The following is a 24,455-nucleotide window of genomic DNA, read 5'->3' as shown; positions in this document are numbered from 1 at the left end:
ATGACTCGTGCGAAGCCTCAAACACAAAAGGAAAAGCGAGGACATCGTAAATCACGCGCCAACACAAAGCTTCCACACAGACAACTCTGTCCGCGTCGTCTCCCCTCGTGACTAAAGAACTTCCAACCTGTAATTTAAGAAACGCTGTGCCGAAGGGGTGTCATAAATCTTGTCACAGCAAAGAGAACAGAAAGGGAAAGAAGATGGAAGAAAGGCGTCGGCCTGCGAGTATCCTTCCTCTTCTGAGTGTGTGAATGTGTGCTCGGGTGGGGCGTTGGTGTTAACTGATACAGGATCAGGCTGGGTGGTCCACAACTGACACATACACCATTTTTGTGTACAAATAAACGTAACCCCCCCACTCCATTGTGGTCACCACTCCCACTGCTTTTGCTCTACATCTCTGGCTTTCACAGCTGCACAGTGTGCAATTGTGAACACACACACACAGGAAGGGACCACATAGGAGTGGGTCCTCCTTCTCCATCAGTGGAACTCAATAATTGAGTATGGCATTTACATGTCGGTAGCAATCAGAACCCAGTGAAAGTCCATACTTACCTACAGTAATGACAACACAAAACAGGGGTGAGTTGAGTTTTTATTCCAACACAATTTACAAGGATTGCAAAAGTGTCTAAAAGGTGATGCCGCTTCTTCGCAGTTGAACCTAGATCTCCATCAGCTGATCTGTGCCAACAATCACCTCATTGGTCCTCTCAGCTGGAGACAAAGCAGAAAACAATCAAGTCAAACAGACAAATAGTTTGACTTTACATGATTAAAAAAGATTATTGGGGGTTATTTAGTGGGGTTGGATAGCAATGCCACAATACACAACACACACACACACACACACACACAAAGATCACTTTAAAGCAGCACTACTAATGATTTACTACCACCAGTAAATGCATCCTTTTTGTTACTTTCACCTCACTGGTCAGTCAAGATAATATGACAGTTGTGCTTTGCTAAGATAACTAGCCGAATATATTGGATTTTTATTGGACATTGGAGTTTGGAATAAAGTGGGAGCGTCATCACATAATCCCATAATCCCATAATTCCAAGTAAGTGACATAGTCCATGCGGTGGTGATGCCACCATTTTGAGATGTGTAAAACGTGGCTGGACTATTTCTTTTTGGACAAAAGTCATGTTTATGTGTTTCTTTCTTTTGGTGGTTAGGACCTACCACTGTTGTTGAATGTCTTACATCAGGGGTCTCAAACACACGGCCCGCGGGCCAAATGTGGCCCGCAGGACACTAGTTTGAGGCCCCCGCCTTGATATGAAAGTTTAATGTTAGTGCGGCCCACGCAAGTTTGATATGGATGCTGTATGGTATCATGTACCCAGAAAAAATTATTATGTTTGATTAATGTTCATGTTAAAGGTTAAATAACTGTTAATAGTTATCCTCCCTATCCATGTGGAAGTGGTAAGTTTTTGGCTATTTAAGTTTAAAGGAAATAACTTGAAGGCTACCGTTTAGGTCGCTAGCTCTCTAGTTTGTGAGTTAGCATGTGTCTCAAGACCCTGCAGTTGCGCAATATGTTGTAAATAAAAAGAGTATAAATGTGACTATAGTCGTGTTTTGTCATGTCTACAGGGCTCTAATAATGCTTTGTTCATTTTAATCTGAAAAAAATAATTTGTCTACCCACCAACTATATGTGGTTTCCTAAGTTTTTATTATTTGCCGTTTTATTATTATTATTATATTTATTTTAGTGATTGGTTTTCTTTATTCTTGATTTGTTTATTTATTTTTCATCTTATTTTGTGCAGAAAAATAAAAATTAAGATATTTGAGAACAGTGGAATGTTTTATCAGAGCTTTTATTGTAGAAAATCGGAACCAAAGCACTGAAAAAGTTTGTATATTTTTTTGTTTTTAATAAATGCGTTTTTTTTTTTTTTTTTAAAACCTGATGCGGCCCAGCCTTGCCCAGACCCTAGCTTCAGTGGCCCCCAGGTAAATTGAGTTTGAGACCCCTGTCTTACATTGTATTATATATAACTGTGTGAGCTAGCTTGTTGTTGACTTCCATAATAACTACCATTTTTCACCCTGTTGTAAACAGAAAAAATGCATTTTCTAATTTCAGGGTTACATTTTGTTTAAAATGAGTGTTTATTAATGAGTGTTAATAAGTGTTTATTCTCCCTATAGTGCTGTCAAGATGATTTTAAGGTGAAAAAACTACCCTTTTCCATATCATATTGACATACATGTAAAACAAAGCCTATTGTTTACTTTATGAAACTTTAAACTCATCTGCATCCCACCAGCAGATCCACAGTGGTAAGACTGAGCTCATGCTGCCTGCTACCTGAACCTCACAAAGGCAACACATGATGCTTGAAAGGACACCCCACGCTCCTCCAAGCCTGAACATCTGGAGCCATCCAAAGCAAACGGTGGAAGAGAATAATGTTCCATTTACGCCAAAGGGTTTTAGTGTGAAGGAATCTGTTCAAACGTGTTTTTCCTCGGCTGTGTGGATGGGAAGACAAATGGGGCGTGGGGCACAGAGCGAGAAACACTGTGGTTGCTCAATTATTATTGGAATGACTTGTCAGTGACAAAGTCATCTGACATCTTGACTTCATGTGTCTGCATATTAATATCCCTTCACGTCGCTCTTGGGATTACTGTCGTTCTATATTTGTGTTCTTCTAACTAGATCAGTGCATTTTTCAACTTGGATCTTTAGCTTATTGTTGCCTTTTGCACCTGAGGCTCACACACACACACACACACACACACACGGTGCAGGTGGATGCCATGAGAACACAAAGACAGACCGTCTTGACAGCTCACTGATGGACATCAGAGGCAACATAGAATTATACAAGAAACACACACACTGTAGCATGTGTATGTTTTCAAAGCACACAGCACAGAGGTACAGTGTGTATGCACTAATAGCAACACCTGACACCAGTGTGTGTGTGTGTGTGTGGTGGACTGTCAGGGTGGTCCTTCCCTCCCCTCGACTTTGTAGCAGCAGATAGTGTAATGTCTTTAGCAGTTTCCAGCTACAGGTTCCCATTAGAACACATGAGACACATTGATACTAGACATCGACTGATATGGGTCCCCCCGCCCCCGCGACTCCAAGGGCCGATACCGATTTTTAGCAGTCAAGGACGCAGATAACCGATATTTGGAGGAGGAAGCCGATCACAGATGGTCATTCATTAAAATAGCACATCTATTTTCCGAATAAGGCAATTTGTTTACATTGAGTGCAAGCATATAGAATTTCATGTGATGAGTTACGTGATGTAAAGCAGGGGTCTCAAACACGCGGCCCACGGGCCAACTGTGGCCCGCAGGACACTAGTTTGAGGCCCCCGCCTTGATATGAAAGTTTAATGTTAGTGCGGCCCGTGCAAGTTTGATATGGATGCTGTATGGTATCATGTACCCAGAAAAAATTATTACGTTTGATTAATGTTCATGTTAAAGGTTAAATAACTGTTAATAGTTATCCTCCCTATCCGTGTGGAAGTGGTAAGTTTTTGGCTGTTTACATTTAAAGGAAATAACTTGAAGGCTACCGTTTAGGTCGCTAGCTCTCTAGTTTGCGAGTTAGCATGTGTCTCAAGACCCTGCAGTTGCGCAATATGTTGTAAATACAAAAAGTATAAATGTGACTATAGTTGTGTTTTGTCATGTCTACAGGGCTCTAATAATGCTTTGTTCATTTTAATCTGAAAAAAATAATTTGTCTACCCACCAACTATATATGGTTTCTTAAGTTTTTATTATTTGCAGTTTTATTATTATTATATTATTTATTTATTACTGATTGATTGATTTTCTTTATTCTTGGCAGGGCTCGACAATAACGATGTACCGATGGCCCGGGGAAAGTTAAAACAAAATTGGGGCAAGTAAATCTAATCAGTGATATTCCCATCGGGCAAGTGCACTTTGGCATGCCATACTGCCAAGAGTTTTTTTTAAAGCGGTTCTTATTGGGTGTTGGTAAAACACGGACTGCGTAATTCCGGTGGTAATTTGCAAAGCAATCCGTGCAAATCTTGAAATGGACCAATCAGAATCGTTTATTTAGACCGCGGTCCGTAATCCACAGTCCGCGTTTTACCCACACCCGTTGTTCGCGATCAACCAATCAGCGATCGTTTGAAAACATCCATCATGGCGTCCCTGCCAACATCGTCTAATTCTGAAGGAAACAGCAAAAAGTGATGAACCAGTGCCTCCTAAACAAGTATTTTATTAGCGGCAGCAAATCAAATGATGGCACAGGTGAGTGAATCACATTGCTGTGACAATTTGAAGTGGTCACAATGAAACACCACCGATTAGATCCAATACCAAGTGCTGATTTTGCACAAGCTACAAAATCTAGCGCTTCCATTTCTCTGTGGATTTTTATCACCTTTGCTTCACAAATTATTGTTTGACCATTTAGCTTTTTTTTCTGGATTAAAAACACTTTACTAGTACACAAATGTGTCTATTCAATAATGTTTCATTGTGGTGCACAACTTATAAATATCACTGCTTACTACGACTACGATTTGTAAGGTATTATTTATTTTATTATTTTATTTATTTGAGATTCTCATGTGATGCCACTTTTCATTTTACATGGGGCAAGTTCGGGCAAGTAGTTCTCACCTTAAGGATTCCCTATGGGCAAGTCATTTTGGTTTTTAATGTAGAGCCCTGCTTGGTTTGTTTTATTTATTTTTAATCTTATTTTGTGTAGAAAAATAAAAAAGTGGGATATTTCAGAACAGTGGAATGTTTTATCAGAGCTTTTATTGTAGAAAATCGAAACCAAAGCAAAGTTTATTCATTTTTCTGTTTTTAATAAATGTGTGGTTTTTTTTTTGGAAAACCTGATGCGGCCCAGTCTCACCCAGACCCTAGCTCCAGTGGCCCCCAAGTAAATTGAGTTTGAGACCTCTGATGTAAAGGATATTCAAAAGGCGTCACCGATGTGCAGATATGCGGACTCTGATGGGCTATTTCAAGTTGGCTATGTTTTCTGTTCATTTTACATAAATAAAAATAATAGCAGTGTCATGTTTTGCAGCAACAGACCGTTTTACTTCACTGGAAGAGGAGGCAAGATGGCTCCTTTGATGCTGACTCTTGGTCTAGGGCAGGAGTTGTCATTATTCTAAATATGTATGCATTATGTCACCACATCCTTTCCATCACACCTAATATTCTGCTCCTATATACATGTAATATTCCCATCTCTCCTCTAAAAGTGCTGGTCCATCATTTCTTTCCACTTGCTACCCATCAACATGCAGTATTGTCTTACTCGCCACTTCCCATAACTATTGTCTCTCCTTGTCTCTTCTTACTTCCTACCAACCAAACTTGCACTTTCAGTCTGTCACATACCAGAGTGACCTGCCAGCTGCCCACCTTGCCTTCCCTCCAACTGTCCTTCCATCCACTTAACCATCTCTCCCTGTCTTCCTAATTGCTAACATTCCTTCCTGAAACTACCATCCCCCCTTCCTTCCCTCTAAAAGACACCTTTCCATGTTCTTTTCCTCCAATCTCTCCTACACTTCAGTTTCTGAGCCTTCTTTCTTTGCCAAGTTCCACTCATCAACCTTTTCTTCCCAATGACCTTCCATCCTGCTTTTCCTTCATTAACCTTCCCTACAACCTGAAGTCCTTCTTCCTTCCTTTCTGCTAATCTACTATACTATGCAACCTTGCTTCCCACCTTTTCTTTCCCATTGAGCTTCTACTACCTCCTATTCTTATGAATACGCCATGCTAAAAGGTTCTCTGTAAATCAAAAATACACTTTTTTTGTTTGCCTTCACAAATACAGGTGACCAACCCCAAAGTTGCTCTATTTAGCAGTCTTGGCTAAAAACAATAGTGTAAAATGACAAGGTTATACTCCTGCGCCCGTCTTGTTATAATAAAAACAAATATTTCTTAAACTTGAGAGAGACTTTCAGTCCATTAAAGAGACAAATGTTGGCGATTTTGTTTTCGTGTGACAGACTTTTGGCCTACACAGCTTACGCACCACAATTTTGCATGCAGGTTGCTAGCGTTGGATGATATCATGTTAGAAACAATCTGCTCGCCAGTAGTCACAACTTTGCCAAAACATACAACATCTGATTTGTTACACTTTGCAGATACACTAAAAAGACCCAATGGGTAACACACCGTTATAGTCTCAAATAAAGCTAGACATAAAAAGGTGTATTTTTTCAGCCAAAAGTATAGCTTTATAATATATCTATAACATATATAGATAAATATATAGATATCTATATCTAAATAAATCTTTTTATGAAAAATAATATGAACAAGCTCAAATGAAAGCATCAACCATTTGACTTCAATTTCATTTGTGGTGTAGCTGGCCTACCAAGATGGGTATAAAACAGAAACAACTAATTATGGAGTCATGAATATTAACCGCGGCAAGTGAGGCCTGCCGTTTTTGTGGGGCCTTTTGTGACCTCTTGGCTGAGTTGTTGACACGTTCTTGGGGTGATTTTGGTTGGCCCGCCACTCGTGTGAAGGTTCACCACTGTTCCACGTTTTCCACACAAGACCATTTAAGTATTTCTCCCTTAAAAGTTTCATTTAAAAACTGCATTTTGTGTAGAGTGGTTTTGAGCGTTTCATTTTTGACTGACAAGTGCTGTGAAAATGACAGTTAACGGTATGTATTGTGATATTCATAGTTAACAAAACACTGAAAAATGCTTAGCCTTTACACTCTGAAGCCTGAAAAATTGCAATTGCTCATTTGGAGATTTAATATATTCGGAATTAAAAAGGTAAAAAAAGTAGTGGAAGGGAGATCATATGGATGTGGGTGGGAATCCACGCCATTAAACTAATATATTCTTATATTCTACATGTGTTATTTATATCAAACAATTTAGATGGCGGCTAAAACTTGAGCAGAGGAGTTAACGTGCCGTTTCTTTAAGCGCTCTATTGTTGACTCAATTAGGCGGCTCGGAGGTCTGGTGGCCCGAGCGTCTGCGTCTCTAAACACGCATATGTGTTCTGGACGTGGCTGGAGGGTGCTGCTGTTGAATTCCGGGTGGTCCTGTTCTGGCCCTGCTCTCTAACCTCTCCATCAATGTGACACACACACAAAAACACAGTCACTGACACTCGTGCACGCACACACATACACACTCATACTAACATATAGCTTTGGCTGTAAGCGGATTAAAGAAATACAAAACATTCTTGATACGTACAAACTAATCTTGATTCACATTTAGCAGCAGAAATACGGTAATGCTGTTTCCCGATATAAAATGCATGACATGTATGTGTTGTAAACATCTTTTGGGCTCACCTCCGGGTTCGATCCGTTGTCCATTTCCCACCAGGCAGTATTTGAGGTCCGATCCCCGGCCGATGACAGCATTGCTGCAAATCACACTGCCCTGGATGTTGCACCTGTGAAACAATATTTAACAAGTTTATCCAATATTATAAACGTCTTAACTTTGGCATAATGGATTTTGGCTACATAGGGATGTTTGCCTTAGAGAGCTATAAAAAGCTTAATGTTCACATTTGTGCATATGAGTGTTGTTTGTTCAGTAGTGTTTATGCCTTTGCTTAATTGTCATCAATAACCATTCTATTGGTCCTGTTCTTGATTGGATTTGCAAAGAGAGGCACTTTTAATTTTTGTATCATTTGTTTCTTTAATTCGGAGAATAGATCTTTCAGGTATTCTCCATTTGTAAAACGGCTTCCCCTCCTTCCCATCACACGTGCAGTCCAGTGTTGCCAACTTGGTCATTTTGTCGCTAATGCTATCGATACTTTGCTATACATAATTTTACGGCGCAGTAACTTGCTTAAGGCTCAACTCAAAACTCTCAAACTGCTCATCCAATCAGCAGTCGAGATGCATTCACAGACTTGTGGCATATTCAGTTCGAAAATGCACATTCCCCCTATTTCTATGTTGAAAAATAATTCCGAGCTCAGCAAAGGGAGCCGCACCATGGAGGCTAAGAGCTGCATGTGGCCCCAGAACCACAAGTTGTTGACCCCTGGCCTAAGAGATGAAAATAGCATTCAGGCTTCAGCATGTTTGAGCAGGGGTCTATGAAAGTTTAATGTTAGTGTGGCCTGCGCAAGTTTGATATGGATGCTGTATGGTATCATGTACCCAGAAAAAATTATTACGTTTGATTAATGTTAAACGTAATAATTAATGTAATAATTTATCATGTTAAAGGTTAAATAACTGTTAATAGTTATCCTCCCTGTCCGTGTGGAAGTGGTAAGTTTTTGGCTATTTAAGTTTAAAGGAAATAACGGTTACCGTTTAGGTCGCTAGCTCTCTAGTTTGCGAGTTAGCATGTGTCTCAAGACCCTGCAGTTGCGCAATATGTTGTAAATAAAAAGAGTATAAATGTGACTATAGTCGTGTTTTGTCATGTCTACAGGGCTCTAATAATGCTTTGTTAATTTTAATCTGAAAAAAATAATTTGTCTACCCACCAACTATATGTGGTTTCTTAAGTTTTTATTATTTGCCATTTTATTATTATTATATTTTTTTATTACTGATTGATTGATTTTCTTTATTCTTGATTTGTTTGTTTATTTTTCATCTTATTTTGTGCAGAAAAATAAAAATTAAGATATTTGAGAACAGTGGAATGTTTTATCAGAGCTTTTATTGTAGAAAATCGGAACCAAAGCACTGAAAAAGTTTGTATATTTTTCTGTTTTTAATAAATGCGTTTTTTTTGGGGGGGGAAACCTGATGCGGCCCAGCCTTGCCCAGACCCTAGCTCCAGTGTCCCCCAGGTAAATTGAGTTTGAGACCCCTGTGTTTGAGTATGCCACAACAAGTCACAATCACCTTAATTATACCACACCCCTTGGGTGGGAGCTTCAGTGTCTGCTCGTGCATGAGCAAGTGTACAAGCCCTGGCTACCCTCTTTCAATTATGGGGGTGCGGGGGGGCATTTGGCACCTGTTACAAATCGCTCGGTGTGAGCATGCCCTAAATAAACAATCAATGTTTTACTACTGTAAAATTGTGTCAAACACATTAGTTTCCATCTTTGCTCTAACGCTGCCTGCAAGAGGTTTGATCCTGTTCATTCCTTAAAACGTGTGTACGTATGTGCCCAAATATACAACGTTACAAGCATACTGGGAGCAGCCCAGTGCAACCACAGTTTTCCGCCTCAACGCTACTACTGATGTGGTGCCATTGCTGGAGGTGAGAGTTAATGGCTGTTTCCACCGTTGACCTGCTCGGAAACCTTCAATATGAAATATTCCTACTGAGACTAATGACATAAAATTTGCATTTATATTAAAGAACAGCGTGCATGTTTGAGGACATTGTTGGCTTGGCGATTAAGTCCCAAGTGAAGTGGCACTGCCAACCCACGGTGCACGCTCGCGTTCAGCCAAACCATAGCCATAACATTTTTTGGAGAGGACACACAGACAGGCTTGTGTTGGCTGAACATGGAGGCTGTGTGTGAAATGTGTGGGATGGAGAATGTGTGCACGCGCTTCACTAGCTCGGGGAGACCAGTGGTGAACACATGTTCGTCTTGCCGGGGTAGTGACGCACACACACTTGGCCCCCGTGTAGCTCCCAAACAGACAGGTTTGTGTTGGCCCATTTTATTCAGGTGGCTAAGCCAGGAAAGCGTGCAAGATGGTGTGTGGGTGTGGGTGTGTTTAAATGACCGCCACGGAGGTAGGTAGGTGGTGGTGGTGGTAGCTGGTGATGGGAGATTACAAGAATCCCAGTTTTGTAACACTAGCGAGAGAAGGCGAGCGAGAGACCACCAAAGAAGTTTCAAAGCTGAAACACCACTAATTACTAACACCAGGGCTCCTCCTTGCCATGACCACCCCATCCTCTCTCTCCCTCAAACACACACACACATACTATCAACCCCCACCTCCTGCTCCAATCCCCCCCCCATAAAGTTGACCCCTACTTTGCCCCTTCCCAAACACACCGCGCTTTGTCAACAAGCTGTGGTCAGCTCCAAACAAAGAAACCAGAAATGCAAGGGGTTTCGGCGACATGGTCGGGGTTTGCTAATCCGCTCAAACTAGCTCTTTCTTTCCCTCTTTCTCCTTCCTTTTTATGTCTCCAACGAAAGAAAGGAAAGAATTGCAATTTTCTCTTCGGAGTCGAGCTTGCTTTGCCCACTTTCTTTCTTCCCCTCTCGCATCTCTTTCTCTCTCCTTTTCTTTCATGCCTTTGTGCGTGCGCCTACATGGCCACGATGAGGGTCCCCATGCTAGTTGGCTGGGGTCCTCGAGAGGTTTAAAGAAGAGCTGTCGAGAGATGGAGGGATAGAGGGGAGATGGCGTTGAGGCCACAGTTGAGAGAAAAGGGAGCGTAAGAAAAGAAGTGGACCCTTTGAATTAGACCAGGGGTCTCAAACTAGTTTGAGGCCCCCACCTTGATACCAAAGTTTAATGTTGAAATGACAGCTTAAAGCTGTGTGCACACCGGACACAATTAACATGATTTTGCCCCGCCCATACTGTTACCCTACCCTGTTACCCCGCCCTGTTTTGCTTTGGATTAGCAATGAAGCTAAAGGCTTATGACGCTGGGTACAAATAAATGCAGGAAATGATTTGGAATAAAAGGGAAAATACACGTCAAGATAAAGCATCTCATCAAACATGTTGTTAAAGTTACCACGCTGCTCCCAGATGGAACTGAGTACGATGCTAACTTGCTAATTGGGTCAAATTATTAAGTTTAATTCATGTTCATGTTAAACGTCAAATAACTGTTAATACTGTACATTTGAATCTGAAAAAAGTATTTTTCTACCAACTGTATGTGGTTTCGTATGTTTTTCTTATTTGCTGTTTTATTATTATTTTACTTATTTATTACTGATTGATTGATTTATTGTCTTTATTCTTAATTTGTTTATTTTATGTATTATTTTGTGTATTGAAAAAGAAAAATAAAAATTAAGATATTTGAGAACAGTGGAATGTTTTATCAGATATTTTGGTGTGGAAAACCGGAACCAAAGTACTGAAAAAGTGTAGGGTATAGCAGAAGCAAAAGCATTGAAGATAGTTTTTTTATTGATTTTTTTTCCAGTTTTTAATAAATGCATTTTGGGGCTTCACCCAGAACCTAGCTCCGGTGGCCCCCAGGTAAATTGAGTTTGAGACCCCTGAATTAGACCATTAAAGATTCGGACTCCAGGCCAAGATGAATCTTCTTCCACCACAGCTGATTAAGCTACATGTTAATTCTACAGTAACTTCTCATTGCAGCTGAGCAACGGCTGCACACGAGGAGTCGCTGATCAGCACGTCAAAGCACAAGTGAGTGACTTTGCGTCATGATGACATAAAATATGTGCAGCATCACAGATGAGCGCAGCATAATCTTATTCACTCATTACCTCTGCAAAGAAGGTATTGTTTTGCTTGCATATTTGTGATGAGGATTATGGAAAAACTACTGAACCGAAACTTTGAGGCACGGCAGGATATGGGCCAAAACATAATCATGTTTCTGATGATTTCAGGAATTTCAAAAAACAAAAATATATCTATGCAGAAAAATATTATATCACTAAGGCCAATGTGTTTTTCAGATGTGCTTGGCAGACTTTCAGTCCCTTACTTCCTAAAGAGCCCAGCATTTTACTGTGTGGAGTAACAAGGCTTCATAGTGTTCTGCAAATTCCATAACCAGTGGGAATCCTGGTGTGGGCAAGTAAATTAGCGGTCAAATGAGATATTGGGATGTTGTGTGCTTCACTTCAGCAGCTCTCTGTTTGTTTGGAGCTGGCCTCTGGCTGGTCGCACACCAATAGGCACATTGTAGGCCAAGTGCGCCTTGTTCGACCCCGCAAGAGCGTAGAAAACAAAACCTGTGACACCTCCCGTTTACAAAGCATCTGACTTAACACACATAACTTGCGCATAGTTGAATCCTCACCATTCAATTGTAAAATATTTAGCATTTTACATACGGAGAGATACTGCAAGAATGAAGTAGCATTACTCCAAGAAAAAAAGTCAGAACATGAGAAGAAGAAAGTAGTAATGTGACTTGAATAAAGTCTTAACTTGACAGATCTTCAACAAACAACTTATAACATTCTTGAAACTTTTTTCTGGTAACATTACAACACTAATCCCATATAATTCTGTCTTTATTCAACATATAGTAGCTCTGTTTTTGTTATTAATAATTTCTAAAAGGTCCCATCAAAACTTACAAAAAACAATGCTATTTTTCCCGTAGGAAATGATCTAAACCCAATTAATCAGTTCCCAAAATAAGGGGACCTATTATGCTTTTTCCACTTTTCTGACCCATAAATGTAGTTAGAATGTTGCATTCTCATGTTAAATGTTATGAGGTTTGAGCATTTGGAAGTGAGCCCTAAAAGACGTCTCGAGTTTCAGAAGGCGTGGTAAAACTGCCCCTTGTGATGTCACAGAGGAGGAGACTTCCTTATATGGGCATGGCTGTAAGCCAGTTTAACCCTCTGCCCTTCCCCAAGCTCTGCTCCTCCATTTACGAAACAAGCTCAGGCAGAAGTGATTGTATTTGGTGATTCCCAGCAAGAGTAAAATATTTTCATGTGTCAACGACATTTCACATAGGTTTTTGTGAACATGAACCTAAAATATCTGCCAAACTGTCGCTGAAGCCAGAAGCAGCACGCTCACTTCGGGAAAGTTGGATTAATTTCGGACACGCTGTGCCTTCGTGTGTGACCAATCACAGTGGAGTGGGCGTGCCCAGAGGCAGGCCATAGGTGGAATAAATTAAGCACAAATCCAAGGAAATGAGGCTGGAATAGGTACAGATTTTCTGTGTGGATTATTGTGTGTAGCTGCTTTTATTGAAGACTGTTTGGCGGTGATGGCCAAGAGTGGCGATGGAGAGGAGGAAGGGGGATAGAAGACTGGATCCCCACACACAACTTTTCCCCTTTTAAAAACCGAGATTTGACTGTAGTACTATATTTTTCTATTTTTAATCTGACCCCAATATTGCTTTGTAGTTGGGGGTTTGACACAACGAATCAAGTTACGACTCTAGATAAAGGTTTGTGGTGTTATTAGTTTCGTGGCAAAAAACGTTTTGAAATCCCCATTTAGCCAGGTAAGCATGTACCAACTGAATCTTTAACAAACACTGAGGTTACAATTAAAGCCTAAACCATAAGCATGCCTTGAAGGCAGAATTCTTTCTCAATGTGTATTTGTGTTTTCATTACAACACAGCATGTTCATGTACGTGTGTGTGTGTATTCTCACCCCTCCTCAATGGTAACCCCATACATGATGATGGAGTTGGTCACTTTAACCTTCTCTTTAATCGTGGTGGAGCTTCCTATAGTGGACCTCTTTATCGAAGTCTTATCCGCAATCTGACACAGGGCCCCGATCATGCTGTCGGATCCAATCTGAGTGATGATAGAGCACAGAAACATTACTCAGAAACACATACTTCCATGTAAACTTCTCATCAATGAGTAATATAAACGCTGAGATCATCTGACCATCTGAGGACAATTAGCAGAAACTCAACAGACCAGGGAACACAAGGTAAAACGTCCAAATGAGCAGACACAAACCTGACATCTTTCTGAAATGACAGCGGAAGGGTGGACCGCTGGCTCGTCAAACAAAAGTTTGGGAACCTAGCAAGCAGATACAAAAGTAAAAAGGAACAATTCAGAATGTGAAATTTGCATACGCTATTAAAGCTGCGGTGTGCTGCATGGGGGGTGGACTTCCGCCACTGTGTAGTACTATTGCTGTATCGTTGTGGCGGCAATGACACAACATGGCTACTACCTTCACGATTGCCTGATGTAGCATATGTTCATTCATACAAATGTATTACTTAACATTGTTTACATTTCAACAGAAAAACCCTCCTTTAAAAAGGTGCGGCAGCTTGTATTTTGCCATTGACGGCGCACCACAATGAATTCCATGTAGTGGTATCCTGCCATTGTAGTGCTTGAAACTCACCAGGCGGTTTGCCTCAATGTAGGCAGCAAGTGTGTTGACGCGGTAGCAAAGACCCTGATCCATGATGTGAACATAGCATCGAAGTTTTCCTCCGTGGTACGCCTCACTCATGTCGCCCCGATGGTCATTCCAACAGGAGCGCTCCTGAGCCAGCTGGAGGAGAGGATCGTCACGTGATGAGATGAGCAGCTCTGGGAAGAGGGAAGTGCCCGTTATTATTGACTACTGACTTGGGGTGGATGGATAAAACAACACATTAGTTTTTTTTAAATAAAAATGTAATTTACATTTAGTCAAACTCGCACTGGTGTGAACAAGGCTCTGTTGAGAAGATGCTACGACTTGCGGCAGAGTATAGTTAATCCTGCAACAATTGGTTTCCTGCCCAAGTAGACCATAGTAATACCTCGTTTTTTAGTTAATTGGTTCTAGATCGTCTGTGATGAGCAAAGGATTCCTTATTAGCATAGAAAACCTGCTTAAGACCTTCTTCATGCGTTTTTTTCAACATTATTAGTCCACTGGAGCACCCCTATAGTCACCTTTACACTTGGATTACCCAATATAGGAGACATAATAAGACACAATAAGACAGTTAAGACATAAATATGACTCGTGCTTGTGTGTGTTTATATAAATGGAACACATTTATATCAACACCTCAAGGAGTGGTGGCTCAGAGTTGAATTTCAGCTAGCAGTGGGTTATGGCCACAACTGTAGCCTCCGTTTTTATTTGGAATTATTGTGCTATTACTGTGTTATAATAACATATAATCAATAATATAATAAAAGCCTGTTGGTCTAGCCCGGTCTTTATTTGTCTCACTGAACATTAGAGTTAACATTCCTGGCACCGAGTGACTAGTGTAGAATACTACATCAATGTCTTTGAATGCATCTTTTGAATGCTTAATTTAATGCATGAAAATGGCTTAATTTAGTTAAAAAAAAAGTAACATTTGCTTAAATATGCCTCTGTTTCCTGAAGTGGCAAAGGATGACTGTACTCTACAAATGAAAACAATAAAAGCAAACTTTGGCATTCTTAACCGAACTACTGTGATACTCTATACAACCCACACTGATGGAAAGTGAATGGAGTGAGGTTCCCTGGATTTGTTAAGCTAACAATATGTTTGTATGTAGTTTAAAAAAAAGTAGACTGTTTACATGATTAAATATATTTACAGGACTAATCTGTTTGGGGGCTGTCTCTCTGTGGGCCCAGAAATTAGACATCATGTTTGTATTCCATATTCCATCTATGGAGCTGCATTAATGGGTTCCAGTGCTCTTTGGTTATGCTCACCATTGTTTGCTGAGCTGTCACTCTTCTTCTGGCTCTGCTCTTCAGTGTCATCTTTAGATTTGGGGCTGCACCTTGTTTTAGAAAACTGCTTGCGCACCAGATATGGCACTAACTCACCACGGACTGAAGAAATGGACCTACAGTGAGTGAGTAGGGGCAGAGTTTGTTAACTAACACCGAAAATATGACTTTATTTTTTGCAGTCATAATATCTCAAATCGTGGGACAGTGGGTGAGGGGGAGGGTGCATGAGAAGCAACAACATGTACACATTTATCATACTCAACATGCAATTTGACTGTTGAATATGCTTGTATGGTTCATAGGTCTCCGTTATATTATGTTGCATTTTGTTTGCACTGTAACAACCTTAATATCAACATCCCATTTTATCATGCTGCAGAGTTTGGCCTTGCATGGCACTGCAACAATGGCAAATGGTTGCAAATATATGGAGGTGGTAATCTTTTTGTGTTTTATTTTGTCTTCAATGCACTGTGCTGGTGTGTTCCGCTTCAACACCCTCCTGCACCCCCCTTCACCCTGTCCCTTACTTTCTTTTAAAGGGAGATTAGAATTTCCATCTGAATGACAGGAGAAAAACAACAGTTACTGTGTCCATTTCTTCTTCAGTGAACAGAGGAAGAACATGCAGGGACAAAAAGGGGAAAAATAGAAAAAAGTCAAGTAAAAAAATAAGATAAAATATTGATATGAATCTGTCTGTGTATATGTGTGAGTAAAATCTGGCAAACTCTTCCTTTATTTAAATGACTTGGCCGTGTTAAATTGGTGTTGGAAAGCTAGTGGATCGAGAAAAGCTGATTTTTTTTCCTTTTTTTTTTTAAGCTGGCGTAAAAAATATTTGGCTTTTGAAATACATTGCTCCTGTGTCTTTTGGCCGAGCCGTCAAAGGATGAATTCCATGACTGATGTTTGCTGTGACTACAAGCAGCTTACCAATTTCTGGTATATTTCCAGACATATTAGCTCCACACTACCATTCTTATTTTTGACAATTTTCCTGCTTAACATCAGCATTTAACACATTTACTCTGGAAATGACTGGAGAACTGCAGTTGGACAAATTAAGGAATTATTGAACACTATCCAAAAAAAAACAGGAATGTTGACACAAATTATTTATAAAAACTTTGATTTGACATTTTATATCTATGATTCAATTACTTTCATTTGCTTCATAACACACCGCATACATAGAAGAGATCCGTGTTGGGAAATTTGGCAGCATGGTCGATTGATGGTGCACGTTTAAGTGTTTCTTGCATCAAGCAATTATTCAGTATTTAAATACTAATGATCAACAAAGTCAAAATGTCCGCAGAGCAGACTATTGGGAGTGAGCGTCACCCACGTAATGCATGATTGAAAATCTGCCATCTGTGGCTCATTGCGAAATAAAATCCAGCAAAAGTGGAAAAATAGAGCAAAAACTATATAACTAAATAATAAAAGCACACCTATCTTTAGGCAGTTTTGCCCATTCTTCTTTGCAATAAGTCTCAAGCTCCATCAGGTTGGATGGGAGACGTCTGTGCACAGCCATTTTCAGATCTCTCCAGAGATGTTCGATCGGATTCAAGTCTGGACTCTGGCTGGGCCACTCCAGGACATTCACGGAGTGGTTCTGAAGCCAATCTTTTGAGATCTTGGCTGTGTGCTAATGTCTACTGTCTATATGGTCAAGGTACATGACCAGTCTACTGAGGTCAAGAGCGCTCTGGAGCAGGTTTTCATCCAGGATATCTCTATATATTGCTGCATTCATTTTTCCTTCTATCCTGACTAGTCTGCCAGTTCCTGCTGCTGAAAAACATCCCCACAGCATGATGCTGCCACCATCATGCTTCACTGTAGGGATGGTATTGGCCTGGTGATGAGCAGTGCCTGGTTTCCTCCAAACATGGCGCCTGGCATTCACACCAAAGAGTTCAATCTTTGTCTCATCAGACCAGAGAATTTTGTTTCTCATGGTCTGAGAGTCATTCAGGTGCTTTTTGGCAAATTCCAGACGGGCTGCCATGTTCCTTTTACTAAGGAGTGGCTTTCGTCTGGCCACTCTACCCTACAGGCCTGATTGGTGGATTGCTGCAGAGATGGTTGTCCTTCTGGAAGGCTCTCCTCTCTCCACAGAGGAACGCTGGAGCTCTGACAGAGTGACCATCGGGGCCTTGGTCACCTCCCTGACTAAGGCCCTTCTTCCCCGATCGCTCAGTTTAGAAGGCCGGCCAGCTCTAGGAAGAGTCCTGGTGGTTCCAAACGTCTTCCATTTACGAATAATGGAGGCCACTGTGCTCATTGGGACCTTCAAAGCAGCAGAAATGTTTCTGTATCCTTCCCCAGATTTGTGCCTCAAGACAATCCTGTCTCGCAGGTCTACAGACAGTTCTTTTGACTTCATGCTTGGTGTTTGTGCTCTGACATGCACAGTCAACTGTGGGACCCTATATAGACAGTTATTATATTTCCAAATCATGTCCAATCAACTGAATTTACTGCAGGTGGACTCCAATTAAGCTGTAGAAAGATCTCAAGGATGATCAGTGGAAAAAAGATGCACCTGAGCTCAATTTTGAGCTTCATGGCAAAGGCTGTGAATACTTATGTAAATGTGATTTTTTTGTTTTCTGTTTTTAATAAATTCAAAACATGTCAAAAAAAACTTTTTTCACATTGTCATAATGGAGTATTTTGTGTAGAATTTTGAGGTAAGAGATTAATTTAATTCAGTTTGGAATGAGGCTGTAACATGACAAAATGTAGAAAAAGTGAAGCGCTGTGAATACTTTCCGGATGCACTGTACACTACACAATCAAACTTGTGAATAGATCCAAACGTTTCTGCTGAGTGACACGTCTTTAATGCGTGTTTCCACAACGAATGCCAACTCGTTCATAGTTTCTGAGGCAGTCTAGCTGCCGGTGTGGAGCCTGGGCAGCTACGGTGACACTGCTCAACTTCAGAGGCTAAAGGCCTTACAGCCTACCTCAGTGACACGTTGTAAAACAAATTAACACCTTGGTGGAATACCCTGCTAACAGGGCCTTTCAAAGCCTCACACACTGTGTAACCCTCTTTAACATTTGTTACAGATTAAGCAGCCAAAATGTGTTCATGTCTGTTTGTTGGTGTGTGCTTGGTACAAATGTGGGTCATTGTAAATAGTTAAGGGGTAAATGCAAGGTCATGCTTGGAAATAAGTGTACAACTCACTTGTTGTCGGTAAGAAAGTCCACCACAGCTTTTTTCATGCAGTAAAGGTGAGCGTCCACTAGCCCTGTTTTGATGAGCATCCTTGGATGTCTGCAGGTTAGAGACAAGCAACATAAAAAAGGCATGGGCATTACTTTGTTGACTGAGTGAATTCTGTTGATTGTGTGGAATTTATTAACAGAGTCATTCGACTCACACTGCTTGCATTTAGGCTTCCACTCGTTGTCATAGCTCTATTATACAACCTTGTATTACTACAGGCTTTGTGGATTTTTTCTACTCATTGGGTTTATTTTCAGTATACAAAGTGGCAATTATTATTAGCAAACAGCAGGAGGAGCAATGGTAACACATAGATAATACAATATATTGAATGTTGGGCACTTGTGTGTGAACAACAAAGTGTATAGCAATTGAGTACGAATCAGCGCAGTAGCATATGCCTTTTTCAACAATGTTAATGTCCGTAGTATGCATCGTTCCTGTATTTTGGATTGCTGCTGAATTATAGAATTAAGAATAAAATATTGTCATATGCATATAAATTGCCAGAATTCCATCCAATTGCTTATACATAATTGTTACTATCGAAATTTGAGACCCCCACCTTGATACCAAAGTTTAATGTTGAAATGACAGCTTAAAGCTGTGTGCACACCGGACACAATTAACATGATTTTGCCCCGCCCATACTGTTACCCTACCCTGTTTTGCTTTGGATTAGCAATGAAGCTAAAGGCTTATGACGCTGGGTACAAATAAATGCAGGAAATGATTTGGAATAAAAGGGAAAATACACGTCAAGATAAAGCATCTCATCAAACATGTTGTTAAAGTTACCACGCTGCTCCCAGATGGAACTGAGTACGATGCTAACTTGCTAATTGGGTCAAATTATTAAGTTTCATTAATGTTAAATAACTGTTAATACTGTACATTTGAATCTGAAAAAAATAATTTCTCTACCAACTGTATGTGGTTTCTTACGTTTTTGAAAAATTTGCTGTTTTATTATTATTTTACTTATTTATTACTGATTGATTGATTTATTGTCTTTATTCTTATTTTGTGCATAGAAAAATAAAAATTAAGATATTTGAGAACAGTGGAATGTTTTATCAGATATTTTGGTGTGGAAAACCGGAACCAAAGTACTGAAAAAGTGTAGGGTATAACAGAAGCAAAAGCATTGAAGATAGTTTTTTTTATTGATTTTTTTTTCCCAGTTTTTAATAAATGCGTTTTGTTTTTGTTTTTTTTTGAAAACCTGATGCGGCCCGGCTTCACCCAGAACCTAGCTCCGGTGGCCCCCAGGTAAATTGAGTTTGAGACCCGTTTTACATGCTTGCTTCACATTTAGTAAAATTCCTCTAACTATATATTCGTTCTTCCTGCACACTGGGCAGGCTGAGATGATGCAAGCCAGACACAGCTATCAAGTCAAAGGAGTGGTCATATCTGTCTGTTGTCTTGCATCAGCTACCGTAGAGGTCGTGCCCTGTTACTACAAGGGGGGGCCGGAGAGTAGCTTTGTGTCAGTGGGGGCTTTGCACATGTACACAAACACACGTGACATTTATGAAGCGAGAGCCAAAGAAAACCAAGTCATCCTGCAAGCTTCAATAAACGCGTCCACCCACACCGTTTTATTCCATACCCATTTTTGCCTTCCACCGTCTGTTCAATTATGAGATCATTAAAAAAAAGCACAGGATAGGGACCCCCTCCTCCAAAACAGACAATGCCAAAGCCTTTACAATGTACAACAGATAGCACAAACCAACTGCTAACATTTTCCAAGACACTGTAGTTAATATATTTACATTCTTTTTGGTTGGAAGCTATTGATTTGAAAGGTCTGTGTCCTATTACCGCCAAACAATCATGCAACATTGACAAAATGAAAAGCAGACATGGCGGTTCACTGTTCACAGTGATGCTTTGACACGAAAACGTTGATGTTGATTTACAAACAGAACCAAAGAATGCCTGGCAAGTCTAAACTCTTTAAGATGACTGATCGCTATGTCCGCAAACTTGACTGGTAGTCTGAGATCTGAGCATTACTACTAATTACGCCGGAAGGCTGGAAAATATTTGTGCTGACGTTTTTTTTTTCCCAATAGTAGTCTCCAGATATCTCTGACAAACAGACTTAGTAGACAAGTTAGTAGACTTAGTAGATGTCACAAGCGTTTGCAGCATGGATGGGCAGAACCAATCAATTGAACATGAACAAATCTGTCTAATCATTAAGAAATTTAATTATTGCATGCTCAACTAAAATGGAGCGCATCTTACTCACTTGTCCTCATACAGTAGAGCACTGCTTTTCACAGGGTTGCATTCCATGTCGACCCGTTCATGAAATGTCTCTCCTTGACCCTTGGCTGACTCCTTCTCCTCTAAACCCCACTGGTAGGTTGACATTTTGTTCCAATTTGGAATCGACATTTGCAGTAAAAGTGACTGTGACTGGAATTATCACATTAAATTCACCTCTGGAACCCTGTCTCTTCCATTGCCATTGTTCACTAGCGACAGAAGCTAACAATCCAGGTTTAAGCCCTAAATAAATAAATAAATATGCTTCACACATGCACAAAATGCATAAAATGCACAGGTAGTCAGTGCTAATGAATAATAATGGTCAATAGAATAGCTGAATCGGGGTCTGCATGTTGCTTGGTCGCCCCGTCTGCGTCAAATTGAGTAGGGAACTGAAAACGTACCTACTGTAGTACTGTATGTTCTATTGCCGATTCTACTAATGATTACTAAAAAGACATAAAAAGATAGAAACAAACTTTTTTTTCTGATGAAAGACTGATGAAAGACTGGAGTCTAACCTTTCCTTGTTTATAAAGCCATATAACACAATATTCTGTGTCAAAATCATGTTGTCTTTGGGAAAATGGCTGGTGGTGAACAAGTTATGGTATGCTCATTTATACATTTTATATGCATTTCAAATAGTTTATCTCCATATCTAAATACAACTGTAAAATTTGAAAAAAAAAATTGTGTTATTCATTTTGGAAAGTGGCACAGCATCTCTCGAATTGGTTAATGTTTAGCTGATTCAGTTATTACACAAAAATAAGCACAGTTTTTTTTTAAAACAGAACTCACTGACAAAAGCCTTCCTCAATTTGACAAGTTGAACTCAGGAGGATTGCTCGGTCGCACATATTTTACAGCAAGATGCCATCAATCAAACGGCGTGTGTTCCTCTGTGTGACGGTATTTTTCAAAAGCATAAAACCACATGTGTGCACACAAATACAAAGACCTACTCTATGGGTGTCTTCAATGTATTTATTCATAAGACATTAGCCAGGTGTGTTGTGGGCTCGGAACTATGGACACTCTGTGACATCGCTGTTCAGACAGACAGGCAGTCAGGGTGTGTGTATGGGGGATACTAAGAACAGGTGTTCTTACGGGGAGGTATGATGACAAACACCATCGACAAAGAATGTGGTCCAAGAAGTCAAACACTGATCTTCAGTCCCGGTATAAAAATTCAGAATATAAGAAAAATATGTCACGCAGCCACATGTCTTGTGGTCGCTTGAGTGTGACAGGAGCTGCTGTCAGGAAAAAGCAGGTATTTTGTCCCTCGGCAGGAACATATGAGTCAAGCTTTGGATTAATGACAAACAACTGAAGTTCTCCTGCAATTCTCAGCAGGAGAGAGGAGCCACAGCTCACTCACTTGCTCTAAAACACACAGCATGATGTATAGTTTTGTTGTAAGTAGAACTGCATGGTGGATGATGATTCAGACACTGCGGAATGACCGTTAATACCCTCATTAGTTAGGTTTTCTGCACTGAGCCAACATGGCTATTCAGGATATTCAGTTATTCTTCCTGCGATGCCCCTAATGCTGAGATATTTTAATGGATTTCATTTTGAATCTCATATCTGAAGCAGCTTAAACCACACATGGCCCACTGCTGGTGTAACACGGATATTCTGGCATGCTGATGATCCGGAAACTGAGATAGATCTTTCCCTGTGTAACTTAATGAAATAAACATGTATAAAAGGTTGAGGGCCAAGTGAGGGAAATAAAAAATGGCAGGCCGGCTGACATGGTTGCCAACTCTAACATTTTAGCAATCAAGCCTCCTCATTCCTGAATCATCTAATTTCATTCATTCATTCAAACATATACATTTAAAACCACACAAATACAATTGGATATGTAAATGGCACCATTAGAAGGGGTGATAGAGCATCATTTTCTATGTACATATGAAGTGCATAAAGCATAGTTATTGCATTGACTCAATTCCGCCCTTCACTTTTTTATTGGAAGGTACAGCCTGTGAGCTGATTAGGTTTTTGTTTAGTGTCTTCTGCCCTCATTGGAAACAGATGCACACATACTTCCTGATCCAGAATTTTTAAAGGTCAGTGCACTGATGCACGGAGGCGCTCAACAACATGAACTGAATATATCAACTTGCCCTGTAATTGTTTATAATACAATTTGAGAAACACAACCAAAAAAAAATCGTTTTTGTCAGAAAAAACAGTTGCACTCATGAGAATGCAGGGCTCTACATTAAAAACCAAAATGACTTGCCCATGGGGAATCCTTAAGTTGAGAACTACTTGCCCGAACTTGCCCCATGTAAAATGAAAAGACTGCCATAATGATATCATATATCAATATATGCTGATAATTCATCAGATAATAGTACTGATGCATTGTATTTGGAAGAATGTCTGAAAAATTGTGGAGATGTATGTTAACATGGCATGCCATACTACCTTACACATCGTAGTCATAGTAAGCAGTGAGGGACAAAGCAGTGATATTTAAGTTGTGCACCACAATGAAACATTATTGAATAGACACATTTGTGTACTAGTGTTTTTAATCCAGAAAAAAATGCTCAATGGTCAAAGAATAATTTGTGAAGCAAAGGTGAGAAATATACATAGAGGAATGGAAGTGCTAGATTTTGTAGCTTGTGCTAAATCTAATCGGTGGTGTTTCATTGTGACCACTTCAAATTGTCACAGCAATGTGATTCACTCACCTGTGCCATCATTTGATTTGCTGCCGCTAATAAAATACTTGTTTAGGAGGCACTGGTTCATCACTTTTTGCTCTTTTCTTTCACAAGTTGTTGAAGAATTGGACGATGTTGGCAGGGACGCCATGATGTTTTCCTAGTCAAACCATCGCTGATTGGTTGATCGCCAACAAGAACGGGTGTGGGTAAAACGCGGACTGTGGATTGCGGACCGCGGTCTAAATAAACGATTCTGAATGGTCAATTTCAAGATTTGCAAGGATTGGTTTGCAAATTACCACCGGAATTACGCAGTCCGTGTTTTACCAACACCCAACAAGAACCGCTTTTAAAAAAAACTCTTGGCAGTATGGCATGCCAAAGTGCACTTGCCCGATGGGAATATCACTGATTGGATTTACTTGCCCCAATTTTGTTTAAACTTTCCCCGGGCCATCGGTACATCGTTATTTTCGAGCCCTGGAATGTAATAGGTAAACGCAGTCAATGCAGTAAGATAATGGAATTGAACGTTTTTACTCATATTTTATCAAAACAGATGTATCTAATATTTTACTACTATTTCTCTAATACAATAACTATTTTACTACTATTTCTCTAATACAATAACTATTATTGATAAAAGAAGCCAAGACAAATGAGTCTTGGAATGAATTAGGCCAAAGTAGAGTGAATTACTTGCCTCCAACCAGCAGAGGCGCTGTTGATTCAGTCTCAACTAGTTTGCTGTCTAAAGAAACGCAACCATGATGGCAGTTAATGTCATACATGGCATTTCATGTGGAATTACCGACTACCGATTGTGTAACA

At 40.1% G+C, this 24,455-nt stretch overlaps 1 protein-coding gene across 2 annotated transcripts in view; it reads right to left on the bottom strand.

The window, feature by feature from the left end:
- Nucleotides 1-583: 583 nt before the first annotated feature.
- Nucleotides 584-24,455, bottom strand: part of eif2b3 (eukaryotic translation initiation factor 2B, subunit 3 gamma) — a 71,297-nt gene continuing 47,425 nt past the window's right edge. For both annotated transcript variants that reach the window (XM_078791621.1, XM_058066438.2), the window contains exons 6-12: nucleotides 18,592-18,681; nucleotides 15,357-15,493; nucleotides 14,046-14,236; nucleotides 13,643-13,708; nucleotides 13,323-13,471; nucleotides 7,359-7,462; nucleotides 584-723 (exon numbers count right to left, since the gene is read on the bottom strand). In XM_078791621.1, coding sequence (XP_078647747.1) covers nucleotides 671-723; nucleotides 7,359-7,462; nucleotides 13,323-13,471; nucleotides 13,643-13,708; nucleotides 14,046-14,236; nucleotides 15,357-15,493; nucleotides 18,592-18,681 — 790 coding nt within the window. In that variant the 3' untranslated portion in view covers nucleotides 584-670. The remainder of the gene's footprint in view (nucleotides 724-7,358; nucleotides 7,463-13,322; nucleotides 13,472-13,642; nucleotides 13,709-14,045; nucleotides 14,237-15,356; nucleotides 15,494-18,591; nucleotides 18,682-24,455) is intronic.

Source organism: Doryrhamphus excisus, linkage group LG6 (assembly GCF_037039965.1).
Source record: "Doryrhamphus excisus strain RoL-2023G ecotype Guam linkage group LG6, RoL_Dexc_Guam_v1.1, whole genome shotgun sequence".
Classification (NCBI taxonomy): Eukaryota; Metazoa; Chordata; class Actinopteri; order Syngnathiformes; family Syngnathidae; genus Doryrhamphus; species Doryrhamphus excisus.
The sequence above is the reverse complement of the archived record's forward strand: the minus strand, read 5'-3'. Positions and strand labels throughout refer to the sequence as shown.